At 35.4% G+C, this 16,662-nt stretch overlaps 2 protein-coding genes and 1 non-coding gene across 3 annotated transcripts; 2 read left to right on the top strand and 1 right to left on the bottom strand.

Moving 5' to 3' along the window:
* The first annotated feature begins 835 nt into the window (after positions 1-835).
* Positions 836-2,961, top strand: LOC114748804 (lecithin-cholesterol acyltransferase-like 1). The gene is given in 3 exon segments (XM_028937262.1): positions 836-1,702; positions 1,775-2,562; positions 2,565-2,961. Coding segments are annotated over 3 exon segments (1,323 nt in total). The 5' UTR covers positions 836-1,313; the 3' UTR covers positions 2,711-2,961.
* Positions 2,962-13,072: 10,111 nt separating this feature from the next.
* On the top strand, positions 13,073-13,821 carry LOC114748833 (uncharacterized). Its single transcript, XM_028937291.1, has one exon. The coding sequence runs from the start codon at positions 13,124-13,126 to the stop codon at positions 13,481-13,483; it is 360 nt and encodes a 119-aa protein (XP_028793124.1). The 5' UTR covers positions 13,073-13,123; the 3' UTR covers positions 13,484-13,821.
* A 2,702-nt stretch (positions 13,822-16,523) lies between these two features.
* TRNAD-GUC (transfer RNA aspartic acid (anticodon GUC)) lies at positions 16,524-16,595 on the bottom strand. The gene has a single exon. It is a non-coding gene; the product is annotated as a tRNA-Asp (tRNA).
* Between the last annotated feature and the right edge of the window lie 67 nt (positions 16,596-16,662).

The following is a 16,662-nucleotide window of genomic DNA, read 5'->3' as shown; positions in this document are numbered from 1 at the left end:
AATTTATAAATTAATATATAGTCTAGTGTTATGTAAGTTTATTTTAGAGAAATAAGTCTTTTTTTAACAAATAATAAATTCATTTTTTTATTACAATAATTAATGAGCAATTTGCATTACAAAGTACTCGTATTGTTTTATATAGTGGATATTACATTTGAAATGGGATTAGCATTAAAAATACATGAACTAGTAGCATTAAAGCTCCTATCAGTGGGCAGAAGCGTCTGGAGAGAATATAAACTTATTTTGATTTTGGCCGAAGAAAAACACACTTCATTAAATGAGCATCGGAAGAGAAAATCCGTTTCGCTAAAAGCTTTCAATTTGATAGATTGTGCTGCGCAGCACGTAGAGCCGTTTGGTCAATTCACTGAATAGTAAGCAATCGTTTTCTTCATCAATAGTCCTTCCTGCTCCTGCATGCTCAATTAATGGGGGAATTTACGTCTAAGATCTCCTAATAATTATATTAAATGGTTTTCTTTTTTTCTTTTTTTGGCTACACGATCTCAAATCATTTTGACTGACATCAAAATAAATTGTTTCAACTATAAGGTTCTGAATTATATTTCTCCCATAATTTAAATCTTTTTATAATCTTTTTATGCAACCAGCTTCAACTTGAAATTCCAGCCACCCAAAATAGATAACTAGACAGGGCCATCGCAGTATCGTACCGCAAGGTCTCGCCGGGTGAACCGCCCTGCCTCCGCAATCATACGTCATGTCCTATATTACTATACACTTAAAATTTATGAAATTTGTTTTATCAACAAGCGACACTATTCGTGAACAATAAAAATATAGGAATGATGATCATCAAACATCACAAATTATTCATAGCGAAGGATATAGGGAGCTTAGAGTTATTTCTTGCCGCAAGAATTAGAATTCTTTTGCAAAATTTTTCCCAAATTAAATTAATGAACTCTCCCGGAATCAAGCCCACCGGCCACCGGCCACACAGGATGGATGTCGAACAAGTCCAATAAGGTAAGCCCATTGTCCATTTTTAAGTTTCAGTCCAATGAAGTCTATTATTTTTATACTTTTCTTCCATTTTTAAAACCCGTATTAAATTATTTCCGCCGGAGAGGCAGTCAACGTGGCAGCCTATCTGCCCAGTTATTTGGAAATGCTGGCACAGGCAGCGATTAATTTCATACTACGCAGACACAGATAGAAATATCAGACCATTCTGCACCACTCATTAACTGACAAAGCCCCCGCATCAGCATGAGAGTTTTCAGTTTTGATCCTCCAGTTCGGACACCACCAGAAGAAGACGGAAGCAATACAGGAAATCTGTCATGAAGGGATTGCCTTTGAAGATAATAGCTTCAACCTCATTGTTTGTGATGCTGCAAATTATATGCGGGGCGGGCAATACCCTTCATCCTATAATATTAGTCCCTGGTGCCGGAGGTAACCAGCTAGAAGCCAGGCTCACCGGCGCCTACAAACCCACGAGCCTCCTCTGTGACCGCTGGTACCCACTTGTCAAGGACCGCGATGGCTGGTTCAGAATGTGGTTCGACCCCAGCGTTCTACTTCCGCCCTTCACTCGCTGCTTTGCTTATCGCATGACGCTTCACTTCGAACCACATCTTGATGATTACTTTAATGCCCCTGGGGTTCAGACTCGGGTCCCTCAATTTGGTTCAACCAGCTCACTTCTTTATCTCGACCCTCATCTCAAGTGAGTCAATGTTTTGTGCTTGACTATCATCATTAACTTGTGAGGCGTATTGTGACTGTAATTGATGTGTAGGCATGTTTCAGCGTATATGGCGCCGTTGGTGGACTCCCTTGAAGAGGTTGGCTATGTGGAGGGTGAAACTCTGTTTGGAGCACCCTATGATTTCCGATATGGCCTTGCCGCGAAAGGTCATTTGTCTCATGTGGGTTCCAAGTTCTTGGACGATCTCAAGTGTTTGATTGAAAAAGCAAGTGCTTCCAATGGCGGAAAACAAGTGATACTCGTGTCACACAGCTTAGGAGGACTCTTTGCCATTCAACTTCTGAACCGAAACCCACTTTCTTGGCGCCAAAAGTTCATCAAACACTTTGTGGCTCTTTCTGCTCCTTGGGGTGGTGCTGTGGACGAAATGCTTACCTTTGCTTCGGGGAATACTCTAGGAATACCCCTGGTGGACCCATTGATGGTAAGAGCAGAACAGAGAAGCTCTGAGAGTAATCTGTGGCTTTTGCCTAATCCCAGATTGTTTGGTGGCACCAAACCATTAGTGATCACGAAAGATAGGAATTATACAGCATTAGATATTGCTGATTTTCTCAGAGACATCGGTTTCCCCGAAGGGGTTTACCCCTATGAAAATCGAATTTTGCCATTGATAGAGAACACAGAAGCACCAGAAGTACCTGTGACTTGTATCATGGGAACGGGTGTGAGAACCCCAGAAAGTTTGTTTTACAGGAATAGTGATTTTGATGAACAGCCTGAAGTGTTTTATGGGGATGGAGACGGTACAGTGAACATGGTGAGCATGCTGGGGCTTCAGTCACTCTGGGAAGATGAGAAAAATCAAAGCCTGGAAGTGATAAAATTGGAGGCGTGTCTCACACGGGGATACTGAAAGATGAAGTTGCTCTTGATGTGGTAATAGGCGTGATTAGTAAGCTTAATTCTAATGGAACGACTTTTGTGGCGCATGAGCAAACTCTTGTGGATGCTTATAGGCGATGAAACGGAGTAGTCAATTAGCTCTATATACTATAACAGAGCAGAAAGCTTCTTTTGAATAAACATCTTTTTTTGTTTTTTTTCCTCTTTTTCTTGCCGTAAATCGTATGTTCTGGGAACCTTGCACGTCTTTGTTGTTGTCCTTATTCGATTATTTTAATTTTCTGCTACAATAGAGGCTAGCTTTTTGATGGGTTGAATCTGACTGGCGTGGCATGGCATTTTGTCTTATCAAAGGAATATGATTTGGAGGATTTTGAACTAGTCATCTTAAATAAACCGACAAAACTGAGGTCTGAGGAGAGCCCGTGTTCATATTTCAAATTTCAGATCAGTCACTGCAGCTCATTTCTTACATGAGCAATGCCCCGGCTCTAATGCATTCTGATAAGAATCCTAATCCTAGTGGGCACCACTTGCGGGAAGAAAAGGAAAACAGCTGGATCAAATCCTTAGGCTGAAACTTGAATTAGTTTGAATATGTTTTGAATTGTTTATTTTAATTATTTTAGAGTGAGTTAGCTAAATAAGTGGAACCCTATGACTGTTAGGGGTCACCAACTTTTCACTCTGTTTCTAAGAGATATTTTAGGGATTAATTCTGTTTCTAGGAGATATTATAGGATTTTCAGAATTTCAGAATTTGTTACCGTTGTAATTCCTCTTTATGAATAACCCAGCCACTCTCTATGCTAAGCAGAGATTGAGAAATAGAAGAATTATTTTAATTCAACTGGAGATTCTCCTTTGTTGGCTATTGAGATTAGGAGAGTGTGATTCTTGCTTCGCTTCTGTTCTCCATTTTTTCTTCAGTCATTTATATCTCCAGATTTAGGATCTCAACCCATTCTTAGGCGTCACAGCGCATTTCTAACACTGTAACAACCGATTTAAAACCCTCGGAAAAAACGTCTCATACCATGTAGCTCTTTGATTCCAATGAGATTTAGCAGCATTCATGTGATTTCTACTCATATACAATTGCAACATTTGCATTATGAATTCCATATTTGATTGCTAAATTTCCTTAGTACTACCTCCCATCCTTAATACTCCCTCCGGTCTGAAATATAATGCCCATTTTGTAAGTAAATTAGAACTGAAGGAGTATAAGATTTAGTTTCAACTATAAATTAGATCTTATATTAAAGATCAAAGGTAGTATCAAAAATTCTTTTTGTTAACATTAGATGTTGATCCGAGGACTTGATGAAACTTCTACAGATGTTGATCGGAGGCGTTCATTTTACTTGAATTTAATTGCTCATACCTCCTTTAGTGTAACTATTGCCTGGTTTGATGATTATTTCAAACCCATAAAATTTAGTGCTTTTAGAATCTAGGGACAAAAAAAAAAGGCCTTTATCCTTTCCAAGTATTTTAAATGCAGTTTATATGGTGTCAAAACGTTGGCTATAATGTTTAGCCATCTTCTTTACTATACTGAAAATCTGAACTGACTTGACTAGTGTTTGGTGCTCTTAATGTTTAACCTGATGCATGTATGCAGCGATCATTTGTTGAATTCATTGTACAAAAATTTGGGCCAATCTCTATAACATGCTCAGGAAAGACGGAAGAAAACTAAGCAAGCAGCTCTATAATTGTAAGTTTACAGACAAGCCGTTATATAGCTCTGTACTATAAAACGATTGTATTGCCATACAACAGTTGATGAACTCAAGTCAACCAATTTTACCTTGCCTTGTAATATTTCCTCTTCCCTTCAACTCAGTTTTAATATCACAGTTTCTTTCATTTTTTGTCCCCCCCCCCCCCCTCCAATCACACAGCTCAGGGAACAACTGATTATGTGGCTCGCCTTTGTCTTAGGTTGAGAATGAATCCATTCTTTCCGTTGGCTGTTTCTGGTTTTATGCAAATAGACAGAACTTCCATTCCAATAACCTTATGAAGAACTAATTGCATGGTTATCTTCCACAATGCATTCATGAGCAGGACTCTTACCGGGCCATCATGCTTGAAATGCTTTTAAATCATTGTCAATATATGTTAGTTATCACCGTTATTCCTGTTTAGTGCATCTTTTGCTCTCCCGTGACTTCTATGGAAATGAGATGGATGTTATGGTATCTTAAGTAATCCTGTAGCTGAAAACTCATGTTATATTGTTGGTACGCTTACTGACAAACCAGACCTTGCATAATTAGTGCAGTGCCGCTGGTTGAAATCGCTGTTTTTTTGGTTCTGGTATCTCAGAGTGCTTTATATAAGCTACTATTCAGTTTTGTTAAGAATCGGCTTGGTTCAGTTCACATGGAGGAATTTTATAAATATGAACAAGGTGATTAATTTATTACTATAGTATCTGTGAACTCTGGCGTCATGATTACGGTTCGTTTCCACAAGTTAGGCAGAACCGACTAGTCAATGATAGTCATATATGAAATCCACATTCCACTTTGTGAATCATGATTATCCTTCTTGAGTAATAGCGTTCATCAGATTCATCATAGCTTAGGGCGACTTTGATTATTGTTCCTGTCTGGTCCACGCTTTAGAAGCCCTTCAATTACAGCCTTCGACATGATGACCAAAAAGGCAAAGCCGTGTTTGACGATGCTCTGCCTTTGCTTTGAGCCACAGAGTTAGGCGTTGGACAAATTTGCGCTACAGTGTGAGGACGATGTTTACATGTGAGCTTGAATTTTACGCATGATGTGATGTTACATGTTGGGAGTCAATAGTGAAAATATTGCCATTATATTATTAAATTACGGGAGTTAATGGCCCCTCTCTCTGTGACTAGTTTGACTCTAGCTCTAAAGCCATGGTATTTAGTGCCATTTCTCTATCCTTAGGTCTCCTCTCGACAAGTAGAGTCTTCTCGCTAAGTTAATGACATTTTTAATTTCGTAATCCTCTGTGGATTTGATTCTCCCCTTTTTTTTTTCAAAAAGTGAAGATTCAGATTTGCAATGTCCAGTGTCTTTTTGTGTTACAGGGGAGGAAAAAAATTATGAGCACTATCATTTGAGGGTGACAATGGCTGCTGACATTGAATTTAAAGGCGCAAGGATCGAGAAATAAAAAGCAGATTAGCCTAGTCCACAAGCAGGAGTTACTATTAAGATTAGTATCATCCAGTTGGCAAACTTGTAGGTGGAGAAACACAGAGGGATGTCGGAAAATATTTGGATGAAATTATATTATCTGTTTGATGAAATCACATTGGCCATGTGATTACCAAGTAGGATTGACGCAGTGGAGCTTATACACTAACAGGCTCCAGGACTATTTGACATAATTCTTAATAGTTAGTAGGTAGATAACGTAATCTATCCGTCATGTCTTAGTTTGGACCTGGTCTGGTGTATTGTGTATTATAAAGGAAAGAGAGAAGGACGATGAGTTGTATTGTGTTTGCACATTTTCTTTTGTCTTTTAATAACACAGTATATACCCAAAATCATTGGGTCCACTGATCTACCCCACGTACAAGAACTCGAGAATATTGCAAATATGACCTCGTGCTCATCCCTACCCTACCCTCACACTTTACTCTTTCCTCCATTATTATTGCAGCTGCTGTTTGTTGTTGATGATAAATTCCCATTTTTTTTAGTTGTCCGTGGAAATCGTTGAAGCTGTGCTTTATTGTTTCAATAGACCATTGGATGACCCTTCGTTTTAATTAACCATCGGAAGAAAACCATAATTTCACCAAAACTATGATTAATCTGATCAGAGCGTACAGGAAACCAGAGGTTGATGGAGTACGTACAAGTTTAACAGTATTATGACAGCTCAAACAACCAGACGCTTATTCAGCTCACATAAACGAAGAACATATAGACACACACACACACACACTAACAATAAGAGAGGCTCTATATATACTTATGTTTGATTTATTGTTGTATCTTTGCAATAGACTGGAGGATTCATAAGACAAGATAGAACTGACGACAAGTGATGACGTTTAATTTTTGGGCTTGTGCTTCTGGGTGTAGATATAATCGACATGCGCCGCTAGCGTCCTTCTCATCAAACATCCTTCTTTACCTTCCACTGTTTCGTCGCAGTTTTCACCTTCCAGCTCTGTCTTCATTTCCATAGCATCCTTCAGTTCAAATCCCGCAAACCCAGTAAGTACAGAGAAAGCAAAAACATCAAACATCAAAAACTCTCTGATTATATGTGTGTGTTAACAACTCTGGTGAAGAGAGAACTAATTCAAAACGAAAAAGAGAAATCATTTCGTGGGTTGATTTGCGGGGGGAATATCAGAAGGGAAGTTACCTCATGCAGAGAAGAGTGGCCGGGGAATCCAACGTTGGGACGAGAGGCGTGGATGAGGCCTAAGCTAAGCAGAAAAAGATGGTGAAGATGGTGAAGAGTTTAGACATTGTAGTGTTTGTCTGATCGGCTTTTCCAAGGACCCTGAATTGTGAGAGCGAAGCGGGCAAGACTGCTTTACATATATAGGCAAGGCAAAACTTGGTGGACTCAGTGATCAAGCGTACACTTCTCCCCCGTTGATCGCTCTAATTAAATTAACCTTATTTTACGTTCACTTAATCACAATCTATTGAAATAATTGACTTACTAATTGCTTGGCATGTCTTATTGGTATGAAATCTCTGGGATAAAAAGAAAAGAAGATTTTTTTCCCCTCTTTTTTCTTTTCTTGTTTTAGCCTTGCGATGATTTTAAGATTTTAAAGCATATATACGTTGTATGGCATTCATATTTTATACACTTCTTTATTTTGCTTGGACAGCTTCAATGTATGAAGCTATATATTAGTAAACTCAATGATGAAAAATCATTTCGTGCCTGTGCGTGTGTCCACTCATACTCTAATTTTGCCCCCCAAAAAAATCCCCTCTTGTGATAGAACTCTGTAATAATTTTTCAATATTTTTGGTAGCCACAAGCTTATGCTAGTTTGAAACTCATAATATGCCCTTTTTTTTTCATCAAAAAGCCACTGATTGAGCCTGTTTTTAGTATATCACTGCATGTATGATAAAAATATTCAATTCTTTTATAAGGGCATTCCGTTGGAAAAATGTCAAAAAAATACCTCCAAAATTTTAAAATCCCAAATCAGAAATAGCTACAAAAATTTGTTGTCATCCGCTTTTCAAATATTCTTAATTGTTATTGAAGTGTAATGAACAAGATTGATTTAGAATTTTAAAATTCAAATTTTTTTTCTGAAATTCTTCTCATTAAAAAACAATTACATCAAATAAAAAATATAAAAAAAGAGTTGTATTATTCCTAAGTCATGAATTCAATTTTTTCACCTTTAAGATATTGTTTGGTATAAGAAAAATATAAAAAAGAGAGGAGAGAAATAATTTTAATAAGCTCTATTTAAAAAAAATAAAAAAGTGAGATTTTAAATTTTTAATAAGAAGAAGAAATAGTATAAAAGAGTAATAAAAATTAATTAAAAACTTTTAAATTCTTTGATTTTTTTTAAATTAAACTCATTAAAATTCTTCCTTTCCTTCTTCTCTTTCCCACCACACGGACCCTAATATTAAAAAATCAACTTTTTATCAATCAACTAAAACAAATCTTGAATTGGCCGGTGATGTTACCCGCTTAGGCTCGGCTATTTCCAATTTGTGAACCCGTCGGATAGATGTATTTTTGTCGCCATGCAGATTCTGTGGGCATTGCTTTTTCATTTTGGTAAGTTTCACACTATTGAATTATTCTTTCCCATTTAAAAATTTCTGAAAATATTTTTCCTTTTATGAATTACAAAATTTTAGGAATTAATCTTCATTTGGTATTTTTTACCCCTAAAAAACACCCTAGAGCGATATCGAATTAATGCATCGGATCGTGACTCAAAAGTTAGCTAGTTTGCTTAATTATTTTATTCATGATTTCGTGGTTTTAGAAGTCGGGACATTTTTTAAAAGCATGTCCAGACGACTAAAATTCTCCCATATATTTATGTCCATAGTAATTTTTTAAAAAATATTATCTATAGCTCATTTAATTGGAAAGTTGTTATTGAAGATAACGAAGGATAATATCCTCCATCCTCCATTTATTATTCTATGACCATACAAAAATTCACTAACGATAATTAGAAGATGATCTAGTAACTTTAAACCATATTCATAAATTAAAGAACTTAAAATTGAATATCTAAAAATAGTAACGAACATTTTTATTTTTTAATATCTTTTAGCAACGTTATTATCTGTTATTTAACAAAAGAAAAATCACAAATAAAAAAGTTAAAAATGTGAAATTTTAAATCGGGCACCTAATATTTTGAAATCTCAAAAGAAGAAGTTACGCTTGATATAGTATTTTACAAATATAGTTAAATAACTAAAATATTTTTATATCAAAAAATTTATTAGCAAGTTATAAATTGGTAATAACAGGTGTTGAACAGCAAATGATAAAAAATAATTAGTAATGATAAGTTATTTATTAACAGGTAGTAAATTGATAATGATAAGTGTTGAATGGTCAATAACAATAAATACACTGATAATAACAAGCTTGGTAGCCTTTTTTTTAAAAAAAATTTGATACAAAGACATTTTAATCATTTGATTACATTTACAAAATACTAGATTTAGCACCACCTCCTTCTCTATCATTTTTCATTCTTAGATGTCTGAATTGAAAAATGACAATTTTAAGATTGTTTATTTTTTTGGGAAATTTCCCCTCGACAAAAGCACAAATATCCATTTATTTTTATTTTTAATTCTCACCGTTGTTTTTTTTTATTTTTTATTTTTTATTATTACATGAGGCTTTGGTGGAGGGATTTGTACGGGTCTACGGGTCGCGCAGGCGCATTAGCGGCAGGAGTCAAAAGGAATTGCAGAGGATGGGAAAGGTGTGTCCGCACTTATTACAAATCACTGTGGTAGATTCTTTTTCTTTTTGCGGGACTTGTATTCGTCAGCATCTTCGGCACGATTAGGGACAAATGACAAATTGTTGGTATTTCAAATCTGATTAATCCTCGCTGGCCAAAAAAATAAAAAAGCTGATCAATCCTCTCAGCCTGAGACTGGTGCCATTGCTTTACCTCCTCCTACTCGTAAATCCTTTATCTTTTAATTTAGAATTTAATTCTCCAAGTCTTACGTCTATTAATGGGTCGTTGTGCTAGGGCCGGATATTGATACTTTGACAGTTGCGGGTTCACGTGAGGTGTTATCAATAGTCAAGTAGCCACTATTAACTTCCGTGCAACACTTTTAAGGCGGTGTTTGTTTGTCCGTGCTTTTTAAAAATATTTTTATGCAAATCGAGATACTATCTCGGTTTTTAATATAAGATATTGTTTAATTTTTATTTTAGTTTTAAATATAAGATCTTAATTCATTTTGTCTCTTATATTTATATATATATTTTTTCTAAAGTGGTTATTCTAATAATTGTACTTCTAGCTAATACACTTGATTAGCAAGGATATTTTAAAAAAGACAACATATATTTAGAACAACTAACTAACTTACTTTTTAATCTCCTCAAATTAATTAACTAGTTTTTATAATTAGGATTGGAGGTAGTATTTTTTATTCAGGCACCTCCTAAATTTCCAAACACATTTTACTTACTACCCATGCATGCAAAAACATCGTAGTAAGCGTGTAGGCTATGCCAAAAAAGAGTGTTGCCGCTGGTGAGGTTCTTTGTGCTCATTCGACTTTATTCTGGACCAGGCCCACTTTTCCTTCCACATGGGCCTGCTTGCGATTCTGAAAAATTATTGCTCCTCTTCAAGGGCCATTGTCGTTAATCGGGTAAGACTGGGCTTTCAATGTAGTCATGAATCGGATCGGCAGCGATTTTGTCATTTGCACCCGGAATAAAAAAAATGGAAGCTATCTTGAAGTTTTGAAAGGCCAGTGGGAGATTCCTCAAAATGAGAGTTATGGGGCCCTCCGTGCTGAGAGTTTAATCAATAGGAATTGGGTAGAGCAAAAAAAACTAGCCCTTTATAATATGAGAAACTAAGATTTAAATTTTTATTGAGAGAAGTATATATATTTAGTATCCGATATTGTCTTGAATATAATTACCTTTAATAAAAAGATACGCAGACATAGTCAAAAAAAATAATACAAAGTTTAAATTGGGTCAAATCTGATGGGCGCACCCGGTGGGGTAGCCCATAATTTGTGGCACTTCCACGTTGTGGGTCTAAGAATCATTACTGCATTATACAGTATCACTCATTCAGTTCTAAATATAAAATCTGTTTTATAGTATAAAATTATATTACATAACACCTTTTTGTTCCCGCCAAATTCCATGGCAGGTTGTTCCTCGGTTCATACTTGGTGGAGGTCCAGAGTTTGAACCCTGCATCAGCGTATGGGAGTGTGGCTCTGATTTCGTCAAGTTAAATATGAGTCTGTATGTATGTACATAAGACCATTTTAAAATTTAAATCTTAGTTTAAGAAATTTATTTGCCCAAGAACTTGATGGTGCTCAAATTCAAATTAATTGATAAAATTATATGCAGAATTGTTTAATATATATCACTATTTCTCACCTACCCCATTCACAATATTCATGTAGAACGGACCCTCTTTGCTTATGGGACCCAAAGAAAAAAGAAGGGAAAATCTATAAAAAAAAAACTGTTGAATTTTAAATTTTCAAATCAGGAATTACTATAAAAATATGTTGTTATTTAATTTTCAAGTGTAATAATTTTTTATACGAGTGTAGTAACTAATAATGATTTAAAATTTTGAAATTCAATGAGAATTTTTTTTTTGAAATTTTCCCAAAAAAACTAGGTCACAGAATAAGACTAAACTATTCTCACTGAAAAAATTAAAAAAGCGAGTGGAGAATGATTAACATTTAACAAAGAAAGCACTGGTACAATATATGCTCAGCACTAATTCTTGCTCTTAATCATAATTAATTTTCTGTGTAAATATATACTATATCAACCTATGACTATCATATTGAGATTTGGGAAGTCCACTTTACAAAGGAATGGGATCACTGCACATCTACTACCAAAAAAAAAAAACCGTCCAAGTGATGATACATGAAGTAATTATGTTGAAGGAAGAGTAAAGTAAGCACGAGAAGAGACGTATGAGCATAAATTAATAATATGGTTTTTCTGACACTCATGGTCTGTTCCAGACAAGTAATGAAATGATTAGTGTTTCATGCGAGCGCGATATCATAACCCACTTGAAATATACTGGCTCGCTGTTTGATATAAAACCTCGTTTAACTTTTATTTTGGTCCTAAATATAAAACTTCAATCTATTTTGTTTATAATATTTATGTATTTTTTTTTCAAGATAGTTCTTCTAAGAATGATAGTTATAGCTAATACACTTGATTAACAAGGATATTTTAGGAAAAATAACACTTATTTATTATAAACAACTAACTTAACCTCTTTCCTTAATATCCTCAAATTAGTTAACTATCTCTTATAATTAAGACCGGAGGTGGTATCTCTTATCTCCAATAGTAGGGAAAACATTCATTATACAGAAGGCGTGTTAATTAAACCAACATTAATCAAAAGAACTCAAGGGATAAGCACCACGGATGTTGGAACCATGACTAGGCCCATCCCTTAATATTGTCGTAATCAATTAGCATGCTCCTTTTAATTACTCCTCCGGTCCTAATTATAAGACCCAATTGACTTATTTGAGGAGATTAAGGAAGTAAGTTAAGTTGGTTATTTATAATAAATAAGTGTTGTCATTCCTAAAATATCCTTGTTAATTAAGTATATTGGCTAAAACTATCATTATTAGAAGGATTATCTTGGAAAAAAATGCATAAATATAAGAGACAAAATGGATTGGGGTCTTATAATTAGGACCAAATAAAAAGTCAAATGGGGTTTTATAATAAGGAGCGGAGGAGTATTTGATTAGCAACACAGGCCATTTCTTTAATGCTTTCAGCTTTTAGGCCTGTGCAAATGGAAATAAAGGAATTTTAATCATGATTTCGAAGCTGTCCCTTGTAATTTCACACCTAATCTTATTATTAAAGGACTATTACTGTGCTGCTCAGTACGCTGTCTATTTTACCTATCCAGATTTAAACAGTAGTAATGATTTATATACGCTCTTGAAATGACTGTACGATTTTTGCTCTTCGTCTGCTTTGCGAAATGACATGTATACTGATATATAGTCTGTACAATGTTACAAGGAAGATGTCTATATAATTTACTCGTTTTTTACGCTGTTACGAATATAAAAAATACACGCTGAAAACTATTTGACAGGAAAATATCTTCAGGGACGAAAAAAAATATCGCGTTTATGATTTTGTTTATGTAATATTAATAATGAAAACTAGCTACAGTCGCAGAGTTAATTAGAAAAATGAAAGGCTTCTTAAACCCGTCATCTTAATGTTGAGGCGAGATTGAAGGTGGATGCGAATTCCATGGCTGCCACCACCACATCCAGCTGCTCCGGCTTCTTCACTCTGCGATCAAACTCTGGGGAATCGAGGGCCCGATCCTCCTCCTCGTCGTCGAGCCAGCCCTCTGCGGCTGGTTGCGGAAAGCTCGACGGTGTGGCCATGTGGTTCATCAATGGAGTTTCTACTGCTTTCTTCGCATCCTTGGAGCGTTGCTCCTGCATCCGCGTCGCCACCGAAGAAGACATCGAAGAATCCAACGACGTGCCGTTGATCCTCAACGATGGTAATCTCCGCCGTGACGGGGGCGGCACCGCCAGCCGCAGAAGGAATCCAGGTAAAACAAAGAAAAATGGAGGAGTACTCGCCGATGAAGACGTCTGATTATATACGTATTGCATAGTGACGATTGACGAAACAAATACACCTGAGCAAGATCAACTTCTTTTTCCATGGTGAGTCGTCATAAATATATATTGGGAATTGTCAATTGTGCCGCTGGAAGCTTATGTTTTGGAAAATGAAACTGAAGAGTAACTTTGTTCATTGTTGATTGCATGCCTTTCAATACGAGATAAATCAAGTATGGTTCATATGTATTCTAATAAAGTATATCACCTGTCTTTTTCATATGAATTATCGTTATTTCTGAAGAAACTAGTCATCAGTATATTTGTTTTGCACAGTTTAATTATGTCCAAATCTAATATTTTTTGCTCAATCCAAGGGCGTGATCAACAAGAGATCGTCCGCGATCAGCTAGAATTGTGTATATCTGATTCATGACTATATGCAGACTGCAGAAACCGAGCTTTGAATTTTAACCTATGAATATCAGCTTGTCCATCTTGAAACTAGAATGGGTTATTACTAATTCACACTTGACGATTCTGATGATAATGTGCTCGTGAAATCATAATTCAGACTAAATTTTTCGAAATCTGACGATCCATTATTACTAGCATCTTCATGTGGTTCCAGAACTGCATAGTTTCTCTGTGATTTGATTGAATTTCTGTGGTGGCAAGAAAAGAAGAAATAAAGTGGCTGTAAGAGAGTGGGAAACACATCATTACTGGGGTCACCACCGTGATCTTCTGTGAGTGATCGTTTTCAATTTGCACTACTGTTAGGAGATAATTAATTCGGAGGATTGATTCGGAAGATTATTATACTGTGCGAGGTGAAAGACGTGAAGCAAAAGCTAAAGTTGATAAATTTAAAAATGAAAAAGGTCTTGCCCGTGTCCATCGGATTGAATGATGTTGTCGTTTTGGGTCATGATCATGCTGTCACCGAACAAAGTCTCTTTTACTTTTCTTCACTTTTTCCCACCTGCTCAAGGAATCCAATGTAACCTCGCCGTGCTTCGAACTTCGAGGAATAACGACATGGCGGTGAAACGGATTCGTGTTCCCGTGTTTAATTAGGCAGAACGGGGGAAAGAATCAGAGATATAGAGACGAGGGGTTTTGTTTTAGATGCTGTTTAAACCACGAAGTTAATTAAAATACTCCAATCAATTATGTGCATCGCCTTAATAAAAACTTTTTAAAATGTGCCAACCAGGGTAAAAATTAGTGGGGAGAAAAATTAAAAAACATTGAAAACAAAATATATTAATATATTCAGAATATAACCAAATCAAATCTTAATATTTAAATAAGTTACTTGTTCTAGATGTTACTACCTCCAATCTTTAATATAAGAACTAATTAACTAATTTAATACTGTTTGTAATAAATATATATTATTATTTTTTAAAATACTCTTACTAATCAAGTTTCATTTAATGAAATATTTAACGTGTGCAATTACTATAAAGATTCTCTTAAAAAAATAAATAAATATGAAAAATAAACTGAATTAGGATTTTATATTTATGACCAAATTAAAAGTTAAATAAATTTTTATATTAAGAATCAGGTGTAATATAATTTTAGTCAATATCAAAATCTTCAATAGCCTTCAATCGTGATAAGCCTTAAAAAAGTTGTTTGATGCACACGCATGTTAGTGTGTTACGCACACGCAGAGTTGACTTGTGCCAGTTAACTTCAAGCTGAAGAGTCAACACAGAGTTTGACTAATGAAATTTCATATTCGTTCTGTTGAATTGAACAAGTGAATTGGGAGCGTTGATTTACTAATGTCGGGTTTAAAGGTATATTTGAACTTTGTAAGACGAATACACAGATTGAATATATGAAGCACAGCATACAGAAAAAGAGGATAACATTATAGTTTAAAGGTATTGCAAATTGAGATCTTCTTTATACACACACGTGCGTACACATGTAAAATACTATATCCGATCCTTAATAAAGGATCTCGTTTGACTTTTATCTTGATCCTAAATATAAGATCTCAATTTATTTTGTTTCTAATATTTATGCATTTTTTTTCAAGATATTTCTTCTAACAATGATAGTTCTAACCAATATACTTTATCAGTAAGGATATTTTAAGAAAGACAACCTATTTATAACAAATAACTAACTTAACTTCTTTCTCTAATATCTTCAAATTAGTTAACTAGCTCTTATAATTATGACCGGAGGTAGTAACTGATACATAAAGTTTAAGAAATATTCATTAATACAATTGAATTTGTTTTGATGCAAAAATATATGGAATGTTATATATATCTATTTTTGTCGGTCTCTGAACTAAAATTACGCGCTATTATCTCGCATTCTATGCATTTATTTATTTTCTAGGTTGTGGGGTGGCTCTAAATTAATCTGATGCATAGATGCTTGTATGCCCAGAAGCTGCTCCGATGGCTGATTGGTTTAGCTTGGTTCCGTCCCTATGAAGTTGTTCCCCTTCTTGAGTGGCTGGCGTCCTCTATGATTTAATTGGACTGTGTTTATAGCTTTTCTTGAATTAATTATTAATAGAAGGATACTCATGTCTAAAACAAAATATTTTTTTCCTGAAAACAATCAACTCGTTTCACTGAACTTAACTCCTATTTCCTTGATGCCGGAACTTTCGGGTTTGGTTCTAGGGTCTTCTAATTTTTTTTTTTTGTTACAAAAATTTTAGAAAAGAGGGTTGGACTCACTTACGATCTAAGGACAGGATATCTAATGTTTGATCTATTAGAACCTGTCTTCCCTGACATAGGAGCATCATGACAAGCAAACTTTTGTTTTTTTTTTTTTCCCAAGTTCTAATTAGGCATCTAGGGATAAGTAGTCAGGATTTTTTACCCAAATTCGAGTTTTTTTTGCTGTCTGTTTGGGCCAAAGCAGAAGTTGGAAAGGCGTAATGACTTGCCTGAAACGGGCCAAGTTCCTGCCTCGATTTTTCACCGAAATCGACTATTTTTTCTGTTTGTTTGGGCCAACACCAAAAAAGGTTGAAAGGAACAAATATTTCCTGAAACGGTGCTTTGTAAGCAGCCAAAACAATTATACGCCGTTGCCGGGGATCGAACCCGGGTCGCCCGCGTGACAGGCGGGAATACTCACCACTATACTACAACGACTTTGCCATGAGGTGGCATCTCGGAAATATATTTGCCAAAAGAACCAGACACACCACCCATAAATAAC

This window comes from Neltuma alba, unplaced genomic scaffold, assembly GCF_004799145.2.
Source record: "Neltuma alba isolate B1F8T4 unplaced genomic scaffold, ASM479914v2 tig00000932_pilon, whole genome shotgun sequence".
Lineage (NCBI taxonomy): Eukaryota > Viridiplantae > Streptophyta > Magnoliopsida > Fabales > Fabaceae > Neltuma > Neltuma alba.
Note: the sequence above shows the minus strand (reverse complement) of the source record. Positions and strands in the feature narration are given on the sequence as shown.